The 22,711-nt window shown below is 46.8% G+C and overlaps 1 protein-coding gene across 1 annotated transcript in view; it reads right to left on the bottom strand.

The window, feature by feature from the left end:
* SLC35G1 (solute carrier family 35 member G1) overlaps window positions 1-19,328 on the bottom strand; it is a 47,609-nt gene extending 28,281 nt beyond the window's left edge. The window contains exon 1 of the mRNA XM_044298061.1: window positions 18,998-19,328. Within this exon, the coding sequence (XP_044153996.1) occupies window positions 18,998-19,259 (262 nt within the window). The 5' untranslated portion in view covers window positions 19,260-19,328. The remainder of the gene's footprint in view (window positions 1-18,997) is intronic.
* Window positions 19,329-22,711: the final 3,383 nt, after the last annotated feature.

Genomic DNA, 22,711 nt, shown 5'->3' with positions numbered 1-22,711 from the left:
GTCCTTGTGTGTCGTCTCTGAGTTCCCAGCAGGTTGGGGGAAGACTCCGTCACTTTTCCCATGTGTGGTCAAGGATCACCTCAGACCAGTGGGTCCTTTCTACGGTCCGGGGTTTTACCATCGAGCTGGTATCCACCCCACAGGGCCTTCCCACTATTTCATGGGGTCCGATCTCGGACCAAACACTCTTAAATGCAGAACTGTCTTCCCTTCTATTCAAAGGAGCCATAGAATTATCTCCCGATCCTCTCACAGGGGTTCTGAGCAGTATCTTCCTAGTACAGAAGAAGGGTGGCCAGTTCCGGCCAGTCATAAATCTCAAACATTTGAATGTCTTCGTTCGCTACAGACATTTCAAGATGGAGGGCATCCATCTTCTCCGGGATATGCTACTTCCAGGAGACTGGTTCGTCAAACTGGATCTGAAGGATGCATACCTAACGATCCCAGTAGCTCCTCCGTCTCGAAATCTCCTTCAGTTCTTATGGAAAGGCCAGACATGGCGGTTTACGTGCCTCCCGTTTGGCCTATCATCCGCCCCGTTGTGTTTTACGAAGATCATGAAACCAGAAGTGGCTTGGCTCAGAGCGAGAGGGGTGCGTCTAATTATTTATTTGGGACGACATCCTGATCATGGCCCAGAATCCTTCCCTTCTGTTGTATCATTTAGAGATGGCCAAATCCCTGCTTCAGGGGTTGGGATTTATTCTCAACCTAGAGAAGTCATGTCTGGTTCCGGCCACCTAAGTAGAGTTTCTAGGTTTTACCATAAACTCTTTGGATCAATCACTCAGTCTGCCCTTAGCCAAGGTCAAAACGATCCGCAAGGAGATTCGTCATGCTCTCTTGCTTCCACGGTTATCTCTCCGGCACCTTGCTCACTTGATCGGTCTTCTCACTTCCTCCATTCAGGCGATATTCCCTGCTCCCCTTCATTATCGTGCTCTACAGAGACTGAAAATTGCTCACCTGAGAGCAGGGGCCTCATATTCGGACACTCTTGTCTTAGACACGGAGACCAGAGACGAATTGGTGTGGTGGATACACAATTTGTCGGTATGGAATGGCCGGGCTATTTTCGGCCCGCACCCGGATCTGGTTATCGAGTCCGATGCCAGTCTGATGGGGTGGGGAGCACACTGTCAAGGGATATCCATGGGTGGAGCGTGGTCCCCAGAAGAGGCTCATCTTCACATCAATGCCCTCGAGCTCTTGGCGGGGTCTTTCGCGATCCGCAGCTTCGCACAGGGTTCCGTGCGGGCGTGTATTCGCCTACGTATGGACAATGTCTCTGCTGTCCGGTACGTGAACTGCCTAGGGGGGACTCGATCCAGGGTTTTGTCTTATCTGGCCAAAGATTTTTGGGAGTTTTGTCTTTCCAGGGGAATTTCGGTGGTGGCGGAATACATTCCAGGCCTCCACAACACATTAGCCGACTGGAGTTCTCGTTGCATTTCGGACTCCAGCAACTGGAGGTTGGATTCGAGGGTCTTCCGAGATATTGTATCTCTTTGGGGCCCGTGTTGCATCGATTTGTTCGCGTCACGCCTGAACACGCAACTGCCCAGGTACTTCAGTTGGCGTCCAGACCCACTATGCCTCCCTCCACTATGCCTTTCCCCCGTTCGCTCTCATCCCTCGTGTACTCGCTCAGGTTCGTCGCCAGCAGGCGCAGTTGGTACTTTTGGTTCCCTTCTGGCAAACACAATCGTGGTTTCCCCAATTACTGCATCTTCTCACGGAGGAGCCTCGGCTTCTGCCGTCGTTTCCACAGCTTTTGCTCGACCCTTATGGTCGCCATCACCCACTTCTGCTAGACGGATCTCTGCAGCTTCTAGCATGCCGAGTTTCAGAGGTCCCTGGGATCCCTCAGAATTTTCGGCAGCAACCAGACAGCTGTTGGAGTCAGCTTGGGCTCCAGGCACTAGACGAGCCTATCAGGCGGCTTGGGACGTATGGATTCGTTGGTGCGCTCCACGGGACTTGGATCCCCTGCAAGCCCCTGTAGTCGCTGTTCTCCAGTTTCTCACTTCTCTCTTTGAGGCGGGTAAAGCTTACCGTACCCTGAACGTATACCGCTCGGCTATTTCTGCTAGACATTCCGGGTTTGATGGTTGCCCCGCCGGTCAACACCCTTTGATCTGTCGGCTGTTACGTGGGTCTCGCTTGTCGCGTCCTCCTAGACCGCGTTTCTCTACCACTTGGGATGTCGCGACGGTTCTCCGATTTCTGGAAGGTTGGCCCCTCAATTCGTTGCTGTCTCTTCGACAACTCTCAGCCAAGTTGGTGACCCTTCTTTGTTTGGTGTCTTGTAAACGCGTCTCTGACGTCCGGGCTTTGGACATTGACGCGCGTTATTTTACACCACAAGGGGTTCTGTTCAATATCTCTCGTCGCACTAAAACGGGTATTAGGTCGGTTACTTACCCGTCTTTTCCTTCTTCTCTGCAACTGTGCCCCGTGGCTTGCTTACGGGAGTACGAGTCTCGCACCTTAGCTTTTCGCTCTCGGGATTCCCCGCAATTGTTCATATCTTTCCGTCGCCCCTTTTCCCCGGTTACCAGCGTTACGCTTTCCCGGTGGGTTAAGTGGATCCTTTCCCTTTCCGGTATTGATACTTCCATTTTCACCGCACATTCGGTACGGGGAGCGGCGGCTACCTCAATGTCGGTGGCAGGGGCCCGTTTGGAGGATGTCATGAAGTTGGCGGATTGGTCCCGAGTCTCTACCTTTCGGGAATTCTATTTCAGGCCGGATCCTCATGTTTTTACCTCCGTAAATGCTCAGCTTTAAACTTGCAAATATGAGCCTCCGTGTCTTGAAATAAAATTAAGGATTTTCCTAAGTCATGACGTAAAGTCATGATTTTATGAAAGACACGGAGGCGAGTATTTCCCGCCTGTTGCATTTACGCCCTCCCTGCTGGGTTGTAGTGTTTTTGTACTGTATGATATTATTTATCTGTCTGTTTTAATGCACGGGGAGTAGTTGGGCTGGTGGTTGTTCGTAGAACAATACAGTTGGGTAGTTTACTATAATGATGTTTGTTTTTCTCTCTTCCCTCCAGGTTGATGCACCTTTGTCGTCCGTCTTCTGATACTCACCTTCCAGAGGTTCCGTTTGGTTATTCCGCGGCTGCTGTTCCGGCTGCTGTTGTCCGTTCCAGGGTTCAGTTTTCGCCGTTTGAAGACTGCAAAGAAAGAGAAAGTGTCCAGCCAGAGATGTCCCTTATATAGGGGTAGAAGGGGTGGAGTTGTTGCCATGGATACTCTTATGGTTTTTTTCTTCAATTGTCTTTGCTGCTAAATTCCAGTAAAGAAAGAGTTAAGCAAATACTCGCCTCCGTGTCTTTCATAAAATCATGACTTTACGTCATGACTTAGGAAAATCCTTAATTATGTTACATTTTCCCCTAAAAGTGGTCATTACGTAGCCCTTGTCTCCGGGTTGATCATGAGGTATGTACATTGTGCAGAAAGCAGATTCCAGGTATTCCAAGAAGGGTCGGTGCAGTGAGGAGTACCTGGAACCCAGTATCCGTGAAAGCCAAAAATAGTGAAATGAAACTGACATTCCACACACAAAGGAAATTTCTGTGCAGACTGTCAGTCGGATTGTGATTACGGGAAGTTTTTGCCAGGAATATCACTTTGAGGCAGCGGGTAACCTGGTTTTCTGATTACAGTACAGTCTGCTGCTTGTGGTCCTTCTCCTTTCAAAGAAATTACCTTCTAACACGTGTGGACTTTGTTACAGGTCCTGATTACAGCCCTGTACTAGGAAGTTGGTGATATCAATTGTTATACTGACTCACTATACACTGTAAATAAGATAGGCAATCTGAGCTAAAGGGGACCTGTCATCAACTTTATGCAGACCTGACTGAGGGCAGCATAAAATAGTGACAGAAATGCTGATGTCAGCGGTGTGTCATCCATGAGCTAATAGTGGTTGCTGAGAACCAGCATCATAATCATTGCAGCCCAGGCCTGGAAAAGAGTCAAATCTACCTGAGAAGAGTCAGAGTTATTCCTAATCTCCTGCTCTCTCGCCCATCTGCTGATGACTGGCAGTTCTCTCCTAGAGAGAAAGGGAGAAAACTAGGTAGAAGACTGTCAGCCATCAGCAAGTGGGCAGGAGAGCAGGACTTCATGAATAACCAGGACTCTTCTCAGGTGGCCGGGACTCTTTTCCAGGCCCAGTCTGCAAGGATTGTGATGTTGGTTCTCGGCAACTACTTACCTTTAACTTTTAAATGACAGAGCGCTGAAATCAACTCGCCTGTCTCTACTTTATACTGCCGTTTGTATGGGCAGCATGACGTTGATGACAGGTTCCCTTTAAAAGGGTTTTCCAAAAGTTTCTAACTGATGACTTATCCCCTGGATCCCCGCTGATTAGCTCCTGTGAGTGCCGCGGCCTTCTCTCTGCTTTTCCCTGGCCTGTGACAACACCTTCATGTGTCATGTGGCCTAGGAACAGCTGAGGCCTCTTTCATACTTGCGTTGTCCGGATCCGGCGTGTACTCCACTTGCCGGAATTACACGCCGGATCCGTAAAAACGCAAGTGAACTGAAAGCATTTGAAGACGGATCCGTCTTCAAAATGCGTTCAGTGTTACTATGGCAGCCAGGACGCTATTAAAGTCCTGGTTGCCATAGTAGTAATGGGGAGCGGGGAAGCGGTATACTTACAGTCCGTGCGGCTCCCGGGGCGCTCCAGAATGACGTCAGAGCGCCCCATGCGCATGGATGACGTGCCATGCGATCACGTCATCCATGCGCGTGGGGCACCCTGACTTCACTCTGAAGCGCCCCGGGAGCCGCACGGACGGTAAGTATGCTGCTCCCCGCTCCCCACTACACTTTACCATGGCTGCCAGGACTTTAGCGTCCCGGCAGCCATGGTAACCATTCAGAAAAAGCTAAACGTCAGATCCGGCAATGCGCCGAAACAACGTTTAGCTTAAGGCGGGATCCGGATCAATGCCTTTCAATGGGCATTAATTCCGGATCCGGCCTTGCGGCAAGTGTTCAGGATTTTTGGCCGGAGCAAAAAGCGCAGCATGCTGCGGTATTTTCTCCGGCCAAAAAACGTTCCGGTCCGGAACTGAAGACATCCTGATGCATCCTGAACGGATTTCTCTCCATTCAGAATGCATTAGGATAAAACTGATCAGGATTCTTCCGGCATAGAGCCCCGACGACGGAACTCTATGCCGGAAGAAAAGAACGCAAGTGTGAAAGAGCCCTTAGCCCTATTAAAGTGAATAAGGCTGAGTACAGTACCATGCACGGCCACTATACAATGTATGGCGCTGTGCTTGGTGAGCTGAGAGAAGGAGCACCGGTGCCTTCTCAAAATAGCTTTTGTCCAAATACCCACATTTTCAGACATCTGGATTCCAGATTAAAGGGGTTGTCTCACTTCAGCAAATGGTATTTATCATGTACACAAAGTTAATATAATGTATTGTGATGGTCCATATTGCCTCCTTTGCTGGCTTGATTCATTTTTCATCACATTATACACGAGTGGCCATACACATTTGAATAAAAGGGGTTTTCCTCTGTTTTTATATTGATGACCTATCCTCACAATAGCAATAAACAAAGTGTAGAAGCAGCGCCACTCGGTCCTTGTTGATGTATCCAAATAGATGCAACAGCCTCGCCGATGGCCTTGGATCCAACGGCCGGAATATGCAGAAAAATGCAGACGGTATCAGCAGCATCTCACATCATCGACTTTATTCGGACTTCAAAGCAGTAATACAAATGGCAACGTTTCGGCTGATACACAGCCTTTGTCAAGCCTACTCACATTGTGTTACATACATCCATTTATAATAAAAACAAGTGCCCCCCCCATCCAGACTGCAGGCAATGGCACAAATACACCAATGAGAATGCGTATTCACTTTGTCTAATTCCCCTATACGCCTCACCTGAGTATCCAACCATCCTCCTGAAGGTTAACCCCATCATCGCATCACGTCTGTAATTGCTAAGTCTCAAATATAAAGCAAAACAACACTTGCCATATCCGGCAATCCTTGTATACCCAGCTGTCTAATCATTCACATCGTCATTGATGGTCTATGTACTGTGTCCGTCGGTCCGCCCCGAGGCGTCATGTTGCTCCGTCCTCTACTGCCGACGTCATCCGGTCGCGACAAGCGCTCCCGATTATATCATCCTGGCGTCGACGCGCAACTTACTGACCTCACACAGGGCGTCCCAGTGTTACCGCGGCAACACACAAAAACACTGAAGGTATCCAGGGATCCATAGAAGTCCCATACCTGTAAACAGTGATCAATCACATGCATAAGGGAAACTAGATGATCAATGATCCCAATCCACACAGGTATGGATTGTGGGGTAATGGCCCCAGACTGTCCGGATGATCAATCTGCATATTACAATAAAGTCAGACATGCATGTGATCAGGGTAACCCCTATATGTTCTAATCTACAGAGGCATAATCCGATGTCACTATACACCCTCTCCATCACCTAATTCTGTCCCCCCAACAACTCAAGCGGGCATCAGCATATCCTGCTCCGCCATTGTCAAGTAAAGACACGTTTGAACTTCATCTAAAGGTCTGGACATAATTTCTTCTGCAAAAGTCCTCTATTACTCCTACTATCAGTACTCTCAAATTTATTGCAAGTGAGCCAGGAACCATGAGTCCGGCCGTACCCAGGTAGGAGACACCGTGACACAACTATCCTACAGAGACATTATAGGCCATTACACCACTCTGGCATTCCTAGTCTGGGACGTGCGTTATAACACCTTGGAAGGGCCCTGGGATAGAACCCTGCGCACGCTGCAATTGGCGTCACGACAAAATACAGGATATATTATCCACCTGACTCGCCCACTGCATATGGCGAGTTTGAACTTAGATTGTGAACCTCATTGGGGACAGCCCGATGCTATAGTAGGACTAAAGAAATGCATAAAATAAAAAAAATATAAATAAAAACGTAACAGGCATTATGGACTAGGGCTACTTTCACACTAGCGTTTTTGCTGGATCAGGCAGAGTTCAGCAAAAACCCTTCCGTTACTGATAATACAACCGTCTGCATCCGTTATGAACGGATTCGGTTGTATTATCTTTAACATAACTAAGACGGATCCGTCTTGAACTCCATTGTAAGTCAATGGGGGACGGATCCGTTTTTTATTGTGTCAGAGAAAACTGATCCATCCCCATTGACTTGTATTGGGGGTCATGCCGGATCCGTCTTGCTCTGCATTCCAGGACAAAAGGAAAACTACAACATGTTGCGTTTTGCTCTCCGTTATGGGAACGCTACTTAACAGAACAGAATGCGTTTTGGAGCATTCCGTTCAGTTCAGGTTTGTCCCTATTGACAATGAATAGGGACAAAACGGAAGCGTTTTTTTTTTTCCGGTATTGAGCCCCTATGACGGATCTCAATCCTGGAAAGCTAAAACGCTAGTGTGAAGGTAGCCTATGCTGTGTATGGCCATGTCTGCGAATCTATCATTCACCAGATGGGCACCTGTTCAATCGCAGTTCAGCCATCAATAAACGCTTGTGTAATGTGCATGGCCGCCTTCATTTTCTGGAGCAGATAATTGCAATTTTACTGTTATCAGCGGTGAGAAATGTCAGGCTGCGCAGCGGCTGATTGTAATGTCCTTCAACGGGATGGCAGAAGTCCAGAAGAATCTGATCAGTGAGAGCCTTGAGTTCTGAGAAACCCCAGGAACACTGTATAGTCAGCTGAAAGTTTAGGGGCCCTTTAAAGGAAATGCGTCACGAAATTTTTTATCTGCCATTTAAAACCAGAGAGCAGCACATCTCCTTTTTTCTAATCTGTTTTTATTTTCTCATTGTAGATTTATTTATTCTATTTCCCGAACATGATTATGTGGGCGGCCATCTTGCCTGAGCTCTTCCTGACCTGTGCAGAGGTCATTGTACAAGGGAAGGATAGATAAGCTTTGGCAATGCACCTTCCACATGAATTACTGCATTATTATGCAAGTATAGTTTTATGCACAGTCATTGTGATGCTCATTTCTCGCTGCTGCCTACAGTCGTCTATCTCATCAGTACAAAGGAATTTCAGTTCAAGCGCATGAGGCTTAATGAGACAACACCTGCACTGAATTATGTGGCCACATTTAGGGTACATGCACAAGTACAGGATTCATGTGCGGAGAATCCGCACTGAAATCCACAGGTGTTTACAGGCAAATCCGTGCGGTTAAAGGGGTTCTGCACTTTTAATTAACTGATGATCTATCCTCTGGATAGATCATCAGCTTCTGATCTGCGGGGGTCCGACACCCGGGACCCCCGCCGATCAGCTGTTTGAGAAGGCAGCGGCGCTCCAGCAGCGCCACGGCCTTCTCACTGTTTACCGCCGGGCCGCCCGCCCACTGACGTCACGACTTGTATCAACTAGAGTGGGCGCGGCTAAGCTCCATTCAAGTGAACAGAGCTTAGCCGCGCCCACTCTAGTTGATACAAGTTGTGACGTCAGTGGTCGGGCGGCCCGGCGGTAAACAGTGAGAAGGCAGCTGCGCTGCTGGAGCGCCGCTGTCTTCTCAAACAGCTGTTCGGCGGGGGTCCCGGGTGTCGGACCCCCGCCGATCAGAAGCTGATGATCTATCCAGAGGATAGATCATCAGTTAATTGAAAGTGCAGAACCCCTTTAATCCACATTAATTGGTGTAGATTTGGTGCAGATTTTACTAAGTGAATGAAGAAAATCCGGTCAGGAAAAATTTTATAAATTGACATGCTGCGGATTTTAAAATACGCGCAACAGGTCAAAATCTGCGCTGAAAAAAATCTGCATCGAGTGCATTGAGAATGTAAAATTCTCATAGAATACAATGTACATGACCTACGGTGCGGATTTTCCGCACGCAAATCCGCACGGAAAATCCGCATGCAATCCTGATCGTGTGCATTTAGCCTTAAGGGCTCTATCACTCCAACATTATAAATTTCCATTTATAAAAATAAATAAATAAAAATAATCAAAAATAACAGAAGTGACATCACATAACTGATATAAATGGATCCGTTAGGGAGAAGGATTTTTTTAGTGGAGACCTTTTCACGCAGGAAGAAGTTCCAAACGGGGCCTCCTACTGAAATAGGAGTTATCACAAAAAGGGGGTATCTGCTAATAGGGATTGATCACCTATCCTTGGAAGCCCGTCGATTACATCGGTCACATGGACTAGTTGCAGTTCTGACCAATTGAAGTGAATGGGGCTGAGCTGCAATACCAAGCACAGCCTCTGTACCATATTAGGGGAACACGGCAGCTCCGTGAAACAGCTGATCGGCAGGGGTGCCTGGACTCGGACCCCCGCCGATATAAGATTTTGAATGCACATGTCCAACTGTTCAGTGTTTCAGTACTTTTTGCACAACTTGCTGTTCTTAACAAGTAGCTTATTGGCAAAATTCACAACAGGTGTTTGATCCATGAATTGCCCAATAAATTTCCTGGTTCAATTAGAATTGGTATTTAAACAGTCCTCCCCATCATGCTGTTCACATTTAGACATCATGAGACCAAGACGACACCTAACAATTGATCAACAGTGAGGCTTCAAGCAGGATGTTCTCAGATGGAAGTGGCCACTGAGCTTGGAGTGTCACAGAGTCATCAGCAGGTTGCTACAGAGATACAGAGAGACTTGAAGAGTCACAGAAAGGCAAAGAAGTGGACATCTTTTGGCCGCTTCCCACACTGATTACTGCTTTATTGTAAACAATGCCCTGTAGAACCGGATGATGAATGACACACAACTCCTGGCACATTTAAAGGTTAGGTCCTGCATCCTGAGAGGAGGTCTGTGTGCTAGACGACCTGACCACACCATGAAAAGTCGATTCACGCTGAGCAGAAATGATGGCTGCCAACTATGTTGGCGACGTCAAGGCAGGGGCAGATTGGCAATGTACTCCACCGGGAAACTTCTCGGTGGGCCGATTGCCTTTTACAAGGCAGTGGGCCAGTGACCCTGCTGCTGCTACTGCTTGTTAATGAATGCCATTTAGACAGCTGCTGTTTACATGCTCTCATTACAGATTGCAATCTCGCACAGACGCCATGTCCCCAGCACTAGTGAGGTAGAAATGACACAGCAGCTGGAGGACGTGCTGACTTCAAGTTTGCGGATCCCCTGACCGTGATATCACGCCTCCCCCTTCATTGTTCCTGACATACACTCACCTAAAGAATTATTAGGAACACCATACTAATACGGTGTTGGACCCCCTTTTGCCTTCAGAACTGCCTTAATTCTATGTGGCATTGATTCAACAAGGTGCTGATAGCATTCTTTAGAAATGTTGGCCCATATTGATAGGATAGCATCTTGCAGTTGATGGAGATTTGAGGGATGCACATCCAGGGCACGAAGCTCCCGTTCCACCACATCCCAAAGATGCTCTATTGGGTTGAGATCTGGTGACTGTGGGGACATTTTAGTACAGTGAACTCATTGTCATGTTCAAGAAACCGATTTGAAATGATTTGAGCTTTGTGACATGGTGCATTATCCTGCTGGAAGTAGCCATCAGAGGATGGGTACATGGTGGTCATGAAGGGATGGACATGGTCAGAAACAATGCTCAGGTAGCCCGTGGCATTTAAACGATGGCCAATTGGCACTAAGGGGCCTAAAGTGTTCCCAGAAAACATTCCCCACACCATTACACCACCACCACCAGCCTGCACAGTGGTAACAAGGCATGATGGATACATGTTCTCATTCTGTTTACGCCAAATTCGGACTCTCCATTTGAATGTCTCAACAGAAATCGAGACTCATCAGACCAGGCAACATTTTTCCAGTCTTCAACAGTCCAATTTTGGTGAGCTCATGCAAATTGTAGCCTCTTTTTCCTATTTGTAGTGCAGATTAGTGGTACCCGGTGGGGTCTTCTGCTGTTGTAGCCCACCTTTCTTTCCCATTCTGACATTCAGTTTGGAGTTCAGGAGATTTTCTTGACCAGGACCACAACCCTACACGCATTGAGTAGAGGGTGATTGATTGAGTAGATAATCGCATTAATGAGAAATAGAACAGGTGTTCCTAATAATTCTTTAGGTGAGTGTATACCACTGCGTGTATTGTCTCCCTGCGGTCCTCTCTCCTCCTCCTCCTTTGGATGATAAGAAGCAGAGCTCGTGCTTAGGGTTTATATGGAGTTACTGCTGTGCCCTGTAAAGTGCTGACTGTCGGTGGAATTGTATTGTCCCTGGACCATGTAGAATCTGAACAAAAGCAAAACTCTCGTAGAAGATACTCCTGATGAAAAAGGGTAGGCTCAGCCAGAAGCCCAGGCAACCTGGCACCAGGGAGTGATCACTGCTGGCTCGGGGCACACATTACTTTCTTTATCTACCTAATATAGTAAAGCTGAGTTTGCCATTTGGCCTGTGAGTGAGGATAAGTTTACCAGCAGTTTGATGAGCTATGCTCAGCTCTGCTACATCAGACATGTGTGTATTACATGTCAGACCCCCACCAATCTGGTATTGATGACCCATCCTGAGGATAGATCATCAATATAGGAAACTGGCCAACCCCTTTAACACATGAAAACAAGTGTTACAACAGTGGGGACATGATGGCCATGACTTGGGGTCATTTACTACTACCAGTCAGGTCCTTGATTTTGACATCTGCATTACAGAGCCTTTTCTTTGCTTTGTGGGTGGTTTCTTTATGTTAGGGTAAGACTACACGGCGGCACTGGTCACGGGTAGGGGTGTAACTACCATAGCGGCAGACCATGCGACTGCTATAGGGCCCAGGGCAAGAGGGGGCCCAGTCTTAGTTGGGATCATCTCCTCTTCTACTGGAGGTGAAAACTTGGTCAGGACTCTACCCTCTAAAGGAACAGCTTTTAGCAAACGAGGCAGTGGAGAAATGGCCCAAGAGTCATTGAAAAGGGTTTAGACAGAAACCCTTCTGCCCTGTGTGGGGGGCCTGGTTTGATCCTTGCTATGGGGCCCTTACTTCTCTATGTAGGCCACTGGTCACGGGACAGCTGTCACGGCACAGAAATGAATGGAATTGCAGCGTGAGTTGCAAAAAACTCAACATAACTGGATTTTTTTGTGACTCTTGCTGCAATCCCATACATTTCTAGGGGATCATTGCTATTCTGCGATTCTGGCCACGACAGTTATCGAACGACCAGTGTCACTGTGTAAGCCGGACCTTTAATGAGGGGTGAGATCACAGCAGAAAAACTTCTACCATCTTGCCAATATACAGAAAATAGAAGCATGAAGACAGTTGTTATTTGTCACTGAGGCTTCTTAGGTCATGTTGTCTATGTTATTATGCATGAAAAGGTCATGCTCTGTAAGGTTTACCTCCATAATACCATAGGCCCAATACAAATGGCATTTATAAAAGAAAAGGGTCTTTAAAAGTTGCCAAAGACTTCAGTGGAGAGGGCCATGTACTAGAGTTCCGCATGAATGGGAGTCACAGGACCTCATTGTCCCACAAGGTGGTCCACCTCTGGGACCCTTAGATATTGGTTGTTTACATTCTATGGATATCATTTAAATGTTTAAACTGTGAATGCTCCTTCAGGTTGGTGTCAAGTGACCATGTGCCAGATTTGCCGTTTTGTTCTGATCTTCCACCAAATATGTATGCCGAAATAATACCCCAAAAAATTATCTTGTCCCACAAAAATCAAACCCTCACACAGCTCCGTAGAAAGAAAAATAAAAAAGTTATAAGTCGTCAGATGCGGCGAAGCAAAAGCACAAAAAAGTAGTAAAACTTTAAATATGTATTTGGTGTGGTTTTACTCGTACTGACCTGGAGAGCAAAGTTATGTCACTTTTGCTGCAAAATGAAGGTCACAAAATTTACAACATATAAAGTGACCCGGTCTACTTGGTTTGGCCACATCTTCTACCAGTTAGGCCCCACCAGAAACATGGGGCCTCTTCATCTTTTTTTTTCAGGGCCATTTTGAGTTCCCAATCCGCCCCTGCGTCAAGGAGAGCACTAACTGTTGTCCCCAGAGGAGCCTTTGGTGGTGGTGGTGTTACAGTGTGGACAGGTGTGTCTAGTCAATACAGAACTGCCCTACACTTTGTGAATGGTACAATGACAAGCCCATACTACTTGAATAACATCATTAATCCGGTCATTGTGTCTCTGCATGAACAACACAGGCCTAATTTAATCTTCATGGATGACAATGTGCCAGCTCATCAAGGTCACATCATTAGACTGCTGGAGACTGGGGTACCTCAACTTTCTCTAGACCAGAATCCCATTGAAAACCTATAGGATCAGATGATTCACTGTGTAGAGGCTCGTAACTTTTTACCCCAGAACCTCAATGACCTGAGGGCCGCCCTTTAAGAAGAGTGGGGTGCCATGCCTCAGCAGACAATAACGACTTGTGAACAGCAGGAGACGTCGTTGTCAAGCTGTAATTGATGCTCAAGGCCACAAGTTATTGAGACATTGACATTTTTGTTGGCTTTTGTTGTCTATAAATTGTTCGTGATTTAGGGCTGAAACGATTACTCAATTGAATCGAGTAATTCGTAAATCCTCGATGCAAATTTTTTGCATTAAGGATTCGTTTATGTCATGTGACCACGGAGCAGGAGTGAAGTGCTTGCTATTACTCACCGCTCTGTGGTTCCCGGCGGGCCCCACCAAGCTGCACTTTCTTCCTGACACATCATCAGGACATAGTGCTAGTAAGCGTACACTATGACCCGACGCTGTCTGACGTCAGGATGACAGTGCAGCGTGCGGAGAAGAAGATGGATGAGCTGTGGGGTGGCGCCCCTACAGAAGAGGTATTTTATTTCACTGGCGCTGGGGACATGGCTAGAAGGGGCAGCTGGTGGCACTGGGGGGCACCTAGTGGCACTGGGAAGCAAGCTGGTTGCACTGAGGGGTAAGCTGGTGGCACCGAAGGGCAAGCTGGTGGCACTGGGGGGGGCAGCTGGTGGCACTGGGGGGACAGCTGATGGCACTGGGGGAGACAGCTGATGGCACTAGGGGGGACAGCTGATGGCACTGGGGGGGCAGCTGGTGGCACTGGGGGGGAACAGCTGGTGGCACTGCGGGGGGAACTGGTGGCACTAAGGAGAAGCTGGTGGCACTGGGGGCAAGCTGATGGCACTGGCGGCAGCAGATGGCACTGGGGGACAGCTGGTGGCACTGGGGGGAAGCTGGTGGCACTGGGAGGGAAGCTGGTGACACTGGGGGGGGAAACTGGTGGCACTGGGAAGCACCTAATGGCACTGGGGGCAAGCTGGTGGCACTGGGTGACAGCTGATGGCAGACAGCTGATGCCACTGCGGGGGACAGCTGATGGCACTGGACGGGACAGCTGATGGCACTGGACGGGACAGCTGATGGCACTGGGGGGGACAGCTGATGGCAGACAGCTGATGGCACTGGGGGACAGCTGATGGCAGACAGCTGATGCCACTGCGGGGGACAGCTGATGCCACTGCGGGGGACAGCTGATGGCACTGCGGGGGACAGCTGATGGCACTGCGGGGGACAGCTGATGGCACTGCGGGGGACAGCTGATGGCACTGGGGGGGACAGCTGATGCCACTGCGGGGGACAGCTGATGCCACTGCGGGGGACAGCTGATGCCACTGCTGGGGACAGCTGATGCCACTGGGGGGGACAGCTGATGGCACTGGGGGTGACAGCTGATGGCACTGGGGGGACAGCTGGTGGCACTGAGGGGGCATATGATGGCACTGAGAGGGCAGATGATGGCGCTAGGGGGGAGCCTGATGCATGGGGGGGCTGATGAGTTTTTATAAAGAAAAACTTTCTTTTAATTACTTTTTTGTTATTAGAGTACTCGATTAATCGTTGGATTAATTGATAGAATACTCAATTACAAAAATAGTCGATAGTTGCAGTCTTATTTGAGATCACCACTGCATGCTTCTACTTAGGCCTCATGCACATGATCGTATGTATTTTGCGGTCTGAAAAAAAACGGATCCGCAAAAAATACAGATGACCTCAATGTGCATTCCCTATTTTGCAGAACGGAACAGCTGGCCCCTAATAGAACAGTACTATCCTTGTCCACAATGCGGACAATATTAGGACATGTTCTATTGTAACTTCAGGTTTTTTTGTGGACCCATTGAAATTAATGGTTCCATATATGGTCCGCAAAAAAAACTGAACGGACACAGAAAGAAAATACGTTTGTGTGCATGAGGTCTTAGGGTCCATTCACACGTCCGTAGTGCATTGCGGATCCGCAATACACCCGGCCGGCACTCCCATAGAACTGCCTATTCTTGTCCGCAATTGTGGACAAGAATAGGACATGTTCTATTTTTTTCCGGAGCTGCGGATCAGAAGATCAGGGGCGCGCTCCGGAAATGCGGATGCGGACAGCACACTGTGTGCTTTCCGCATCTTTTCCTGCCCCATTGAGAATGAATGGGTCCGCACCCGTTCCGCAATTTGCGGAACGGATGCGGATCCATTCTGCGGACGTGTGAATGGACTCTTAGGCTACTTTCACATTAGCGTTTTCAATTCCGCTATTGAAATCCGTCATAGGATCTCAATAGCGGAAGAAAAAGCTTCAGTTTTGTCCCCATTCATTGTCAATGGGTACAAAACTGAACTGAACAGAACGGAATGCACCAGAATGCATTCCGTTCCGTTTGGTTGTGCTCACATCGCGGACAGAATAACGCTACAAGTAGCGTTTTTCTGTCCGCGATGTGGTGCAGAGCAAGACGGATCCGTCCTGGCACACAATGTAAGTCAATGGGGACGGATCAGTTTTCTCTGACACCATAATATCATAATACAACCTCCTGCATCCGTCATGAACGGATCCGGTTGTATTATGTCTTCAATAGTCGTGATGGATCGGTTTTAAACACCATTGAAAGTCAATGGGGGACGGATCCGTCACGACTATAGAAGACATAATACAACCGGATCCGTTCATGACGGATGCAGGCAGTTGCATTATGGTAACGAAAGCGTTTTTGCAGATCCATGACGGATCCACAAAAAACGCTAATGTGAAAGTAGCCTTAAATTTCCTACTTTCATGATATAATATAACTGTAGCGTGAACTTTTTACGTTTTACATAAATTTCACCCGAATATCCTTAACTTTTTGTGAGTAGTGTATGTTTACTAATGTTTTGCATTTAGTGGGCGTCACAGAGTCCCAGTGGATTCTTAACCTTAGGCCTATGCACACGACCGGTTTGCGGACCGCAAAAAACGAAACGGTCGTGTGCATGAGGCCTAGAGTGAGGCTGTAGAGTCACCTCCGTAGTGACACGGCTCTGGTTAGTAAATACTTAGATTTCCCATGAATAACATCTCTACAGCTCTGCATTCTGCCATTCCTCTGTAATGCTCCCTGGAAATAAATATGAATAAATCGCCAAGTAAACATTCTCCTTGTCAACAGGACGTGTCCCTGAATAGTTTGCCAGTGTCAGCAGTGATCCATGAGGTTCCAGCACTTTTCATTGACCATATACATTGGGAGGCTCTAGCCTATGTCACTGGATACAGAGGAGTTTCCATATAGACAGCACATGCTTTCATTATTGGTCCTCTGTTTAGGATAGGACAGTATGCTGCACTTTTCTATACAGGTAAAATAAAAGGTATGCCGACCTGACAGAGGACAAAAGGGTAATCTTTTGGCCTCCATTGGTTGAATGGGTCCCTATTGATGTTAAACTCATCCCAATATATACACTAAGCGTAGAGCTGTGACACAGTAGGCACAGGGCGTCTGTGGTGGGTACATCGTTGTGAGGTCACCAATGAAAAGTACATGTTTGTGAGGTCATCAATGACGATACACTGTCTATGAGGTCATCAATGACGATACACTGTCATGAGGTCAATGACGATACACTGTCATGAGGTCAATGACGATACACTGTCATGAGGTCAATGACGATGACACTGTCATGAGGTCATCAATAACGATACACTGTCGTGAGGTCAATGACACTGTCATGAGGTCATCAATGACGATACACTGTCATGAGGTCATCAATGACGATACACTGTCATGAGGTCAATGACGATACACTGTCATGAGGTCATCAATAACGATACACTGTCGTGAGGTCAATGACGATACACTGTCGTGAGGTCAATGACAATGACACTGTCATGAGGTCATCAATAACGATACACTGTCGTGAGGTCAATGACGATACACGTATAAAGTTGCGCCGCACAAAAGAGACAGTTTATTCAATAGTAAAGCTAAAAAGTTATATATAAAGTAGTGAAACCCGTACAGAAAAACTAAGGCCTCATGCGAACGACTTTGTGAACTCCGTGCCTGTGCCGTGGACCGAAAATTGCAGTTTGCAATGCAGGACACCGACCATGTGCCCGCCATCTGCAGACACGGACCCATTCACTTGATACGGTACACAGTGCCTGTATATTGCGGACCTGCTACGGTTGTGTGCATGAGGCCTGAAAGATAGAAAAGGGGGAAATGCTCATAATATGTTTTGGCCGCAGGCCACCACTTTCCTCAGATAAGCTTCAGTGGCGGATTGGGCCACTACGCCAACCACACATTTCCATGGGGCCCCAGAGATTGGTGAGCCCCCTGCTTCCCCCTGGCAGGGGCACTATTTTAACTGTATACAGCTGAATACAATAGTGAAGCAGGGAGGTACCAGCTCCATGCTTTACCATTCACCCTATGATGGGCAGTGCACAGTGAAGTGATGCCACCAGACAGAATAGGGCTGATCTGCAGGGAGAGATCTACTATGTTCAATGTGTGATGTAGGCAAACAGGCGCCATACTGTACTGGGGTCACATAAAGGGCACAATATTGTGTTGGGGGCACATAAGTGGGCACCATGATGTGTTGGGGGCACATAAGAAAGCGTTATTCTGTGTTGGGGCAAATACGGAGGAATATAATGTGTTTGGGGCACATAAGGGGGCACTATATTGCGTTGTTGGGCATGTAAGTTCCATCACTACAATGTAGTAATACTGTATAGTATACATATGCATCTGTATATTACAATCAAATGGCCCTGTGCTCTACCTTACAGTCACACTCTGTATATTCTACGTTACAGTCATACGTTAGGTGCCCTTATATTTGCAGTCAGTTTACCCTGGATACTTTACAATCTCACATATCCTGTATACTCATTGTTACAGTGCTTTACCCCAAGTACACATATAATGTAAGTATAGGCCATGTAAGATGTATATTCTTTTTATATTAGTCAGATACCCAAATATTGTACAATTTTATACAACTGTTTACTCATCTTTATAGGCATATACCCCTGTATACTATTCTTTACAGCCATATAACCTTGCATACACATCTTTACAGACACATATCAGTAGATACTCCTCTTTACATGCATATACTCCTGTATACTCATCTCTACAGCTATATACTCCTGTATACTCATCTCTACAGCTATATACTCCTGTATACTCATCTCTACAGGCATATACGCTGTATACTCATCTCTACAGGTATATACGCTGTATACTCATCTGTACAGACATATACACTGTATACTCATCTCTACAGGTATATACCCCTGTATACTCATCTGTACAGACATATACACTGTATACTCATCTCTACAGGTATATACCCTGTATACTCATCTCTACAGGCATATACTCCTGTATACTCATCTCTACAGGCATATACGCTGTATACTCATCTCTACAGGTATATACGCTGTATACTCATCTGTACAGGCATATACCCTGTATACTCATCTCTACAGGTATATACACTGTATACTCATCTCTACAGACATATACGCTGTATACTCATCTGTACAGGCATATACCCTGTATACTCATCTCTACAGGTATATACCCCGGATACTGTACACTGAAGTCATATGGGTGGATAATGTACTGATAGAAGAGCCTCTCACCAGTCTTCTCGTCGGTCACCAGCAGGCAGACACAGGAGGTGCAGGGACAGCAGGGCTGCTTGTCCTTTGTGTCCCCTCCCGGGGGACATCCAGAGGAGAAGGGGCTGTCACCGGGATCTGCACAGACAGTACACTGCTCGTCACCGTCCCACGAGGATTCCTGCAGGCATCCATTTGTATCTGGAGGGGGAATTCGGTTCAGTCCTTCCAGGTCTATGGCCTCCGGCTCCTCTTCACTAACTTCCCGGTCATCGTAGCCCATGGCGGCCCCGGTATCCTCTTAAGCCGGTAATCTGTATGTGCCCAGTGCCACCATCCCGGTGTGTGTGCGTTAGAGACGGCCACTGGGGGCAGCAGAGAGCAGGAGCCGGCAAGTGACATCACTGAGGGGGCGGGGCCTACAAGTGATACATAACGTTCTACAGGAAGGATACAATGTAACAAGCCGGTCCTCAGCGCAGGGACTATTTGTAAACATCTGCTGTATGATTAGTCCTGTGCACTGTCCCTGTGCAGCCCCTAGTGTTATATTAGCTGATTAATTCCCTATTGTTGCTATTCAGTAGACATAACCATTCAGCCTTTGTAGGACAAGCTCCCTCATTTTCTCCTAGTTGAGACCGCAGGTATTTTTCATGGTCAGTAGTAAAGTAGATGATATGATTGCAGCTTTTAATTAAAAACAGAAAAACATTTTGAAGCATGAATGAAGATTTCTCTAATAGAACAGGTTGCACACAACATGCTTTTTGGTTTATAAAGTCGGACCATGTCACATCACAAGCCTAAATTACAATCATTCAATGCAATGTCGCAGTGCGACTTTGCGTTCCTTATGTCCCAACCTTGTCCCACAAAAATCATGTAAAGAGGACCTGTCACCACTCCTGACAGTCCCCACGTAATAACAGTTCTGGAGCATCTATTCTTATGTCTCTATGTTGTGCCTATTCCTCTATTATTTCTACTAGAAGTTATGAATGAATTGCTAGCAGTCTGCAGTAAGGGTACAGAGGGGCGGTAACCAGTTGGGGGGGGGGGGTGTACCTGTACAGTCTAAAAATGGCAGCATTGACTGGATAGAGTCAGATTGTGCAGGGACCCCCCCCCCCCCCCCAAACTGGTTAACACCCCTTCAGTGCCGCGGCTTCTCAAATAGCTGATCAGCGGGGGTCCTGGGGGTCCGATCCCCACCAATCAGATACCGATCACTTATCCTAAAGATTGGTCACCGGTTATAAAGTCTCAGAAAACCCCTTTAAGGTTGCGCCTGCGGATTCGTAATAAGGTATATTCGCTCATCTGCCGCTAATCACAGTAACTGCGCATGCTGAAGATTAAGATGATCTCCCAATACTGGCAGCCATCTTATTCTGACCTCATCACAAAGAATACATTTTAACATCACGATATAGGTAGTTCCTTGGCCACAATACAGATAATATGATGAACGATTTGTGCTCATCCGTAGCGGGACAAACAAACCAAACCACAGATCCACAAAATACAGATCCCGGCCGTGTGCATCCTGCACTTTCATCGGTCCCTATCGTAGAAATGGAAATAATAATAAGTACAGCAGCACTCTTTTCAGATGCCAGGTGCAATATCCCTGGAAGGTTTTTGGACGACAAAAACAGCCACTAAAGTCATAGCAGCACTCAGGTCTCCAGTGAAACAAAGTGGGTCTTTATTACCCCCAATAGCAATGCAACGTTTCAGCTGATAGACAGAGGATCGGCTATTCCATTGATCCATACACATTTCGGTCCGCCCAGTCATGCGCATTGGATTGCTTAAGCTTAGCCCTTCATCGTAGGTATGGGCATGAACTTTGTTTGTAATGCACATGCGCGGGATGCAATGGGCTCTCGCGTTAGCCTGTTGTATACTAGCGCACGCTCATTATTCACCATGGGGCGCCAACTTTTTCCACACATGGTCGGGATCATGGTGCGTGTATGTCTTGGGTTTTAACCGATAATTATGTTCACCGTTAGCACATGCGCACTTTATTGAATCGATTATGCTTTAATGATACATCATTATGGATTTTTACATTATTATGTTATTTATACTATTATGGGACACTTGATATGTATATAATCATGTAGTACACTGGATTTAAATATGGAATATCTATAGGAAATGTATTTATATTTTTATAATTTTTCAAAAATTTTTATAATTTTATTCATCAGCGTTCAGCCTTTCCGTTCTCCTGCTCCGTTATAGGCGCAGGAGAACGGAAAGGACGGATTAAGCACATAACTGAGCCGACTATAATGGGGTCCGTTAGGTTTACGCTCAGAAGATGATTTTGGAGCGGAGACAAAAGTCCTGCATGTACTACTTTAATCTCTGCCCCAAAACCATCTTCTGAGCGTAAACCTAACGGACCCGATTATAGTCTATGGGGTCCGTAGGCTCCGCTCGGCTCAGTTATGTGCCCAATCCGTCCTTTCCGTTCTCCTGCTCTTATAACGGAGCAGGAGAACGGAAAGGCTGAACGCTGGTGTGAACGAAGCCTTATTAAATGTGTGTTCAGAGCACTGTGTTCACTGCTAGACAAAGGCTCCATTGAGAGAGCTGAAACGTGGCATTGCTATTGGGTGTAATAAAGATCCACTTTGTTCCTCTGGAGACCGGAGTGCTGCCTGCTACTACGACTATTGTGGAAATGCCTATTCTTTTCTGAGATTAGGACATGTTTTATAACTAGTGCTGTTACAAATATATTGCTGCTACACGGTTCCTTGCTGAGTCATACGGAAAGTCAAATGATTGAAGGCATGTGAATGTGGATTGCCATGTGTGAAGAGACTCTTACATCATGGTGAAATGAGTCACAGCGGCCGGCCTTGCTTCCAGATAATTTACCTCTAAGCTTTAGTTTTCTCTAAATGCATTTCCTCCATGAACCTTTCCCAAGTTTCACAATCTAGAGCAGTGATGTCGAACCTTTTACAGCCCGAGTGCCCAAACTGTAACCCAAAACCCACTTATTTATCTCAAAGTGCCAACACGGCAATTTACCCTGAATACTACAGTCCAGTATAGTATATCCTCCATGCACTTTATTATGTAGCTATAATAGTCTGCATTCAATGCGCTGCCCGAGCTGTTCATAGTGCGCCCTGCGCTGATGAATGGCAGGAAAAGTCTAAGGCATAGCGGTACACCATAGACTTTTTCCAGGGTGCGGGTGCCCACAGAGAGGGCTCTCAGTGCCGCCACTGGCACCCGTGCCATAGGTTTGCCACCAATGATCTAGAGGATGAACCTGCTACCTTTTTGCCATTCGCTATTTCAGGTCAAGACGATCTATATGACATCCATGTTTTGTGGGGAGCAGCAACGCCTTTTTTCATACAGACTTACATATGAAGGAAATGCCTATAAATTAATATAGACTTTCTCAAACAAAATTGCATATTTTCAACTGAAAAAAAATGAATAAAAGAATAATCAAATCTGCTAATTTTGGGTACCGTAATTGGCACTGGTCAGGGACCACCTGAAGAACCAGTCATTGCTGTTCGTGTACTTTATGCAGCATAGGAAAAACTTGTACATGAACATTTCATGCTACCTGTAGAGGAAATGGTTAATTATTTTGTTTTTCCTGTGTAAAGGTGCTGCTGATTTCTTGCTAGGTGACTTTTTGCCTTCCTCAGACAATGTACAGGTGTACATATCTTGCGAAAGTTCATT

Source organism: Bufo gargarizans, chromosome 6, assembly GCF_014858855.1.
Source record: "Bufo gargarizans isolate SCDJY-AF-19 chromosome 6, ASM1485885v1, whole genome shotgun sequence".
Classification (NCBI taxonomy): Eukaryota; Metazoa; Chordata; class Amphibia; order Anura; family Bufonidae; genus Bufo; species Bufo gargarizans.
Note: the sequence above shows the minus strand (reverse complement) of the source record. Positions and strands in the feature narration are given on the sequence as shown.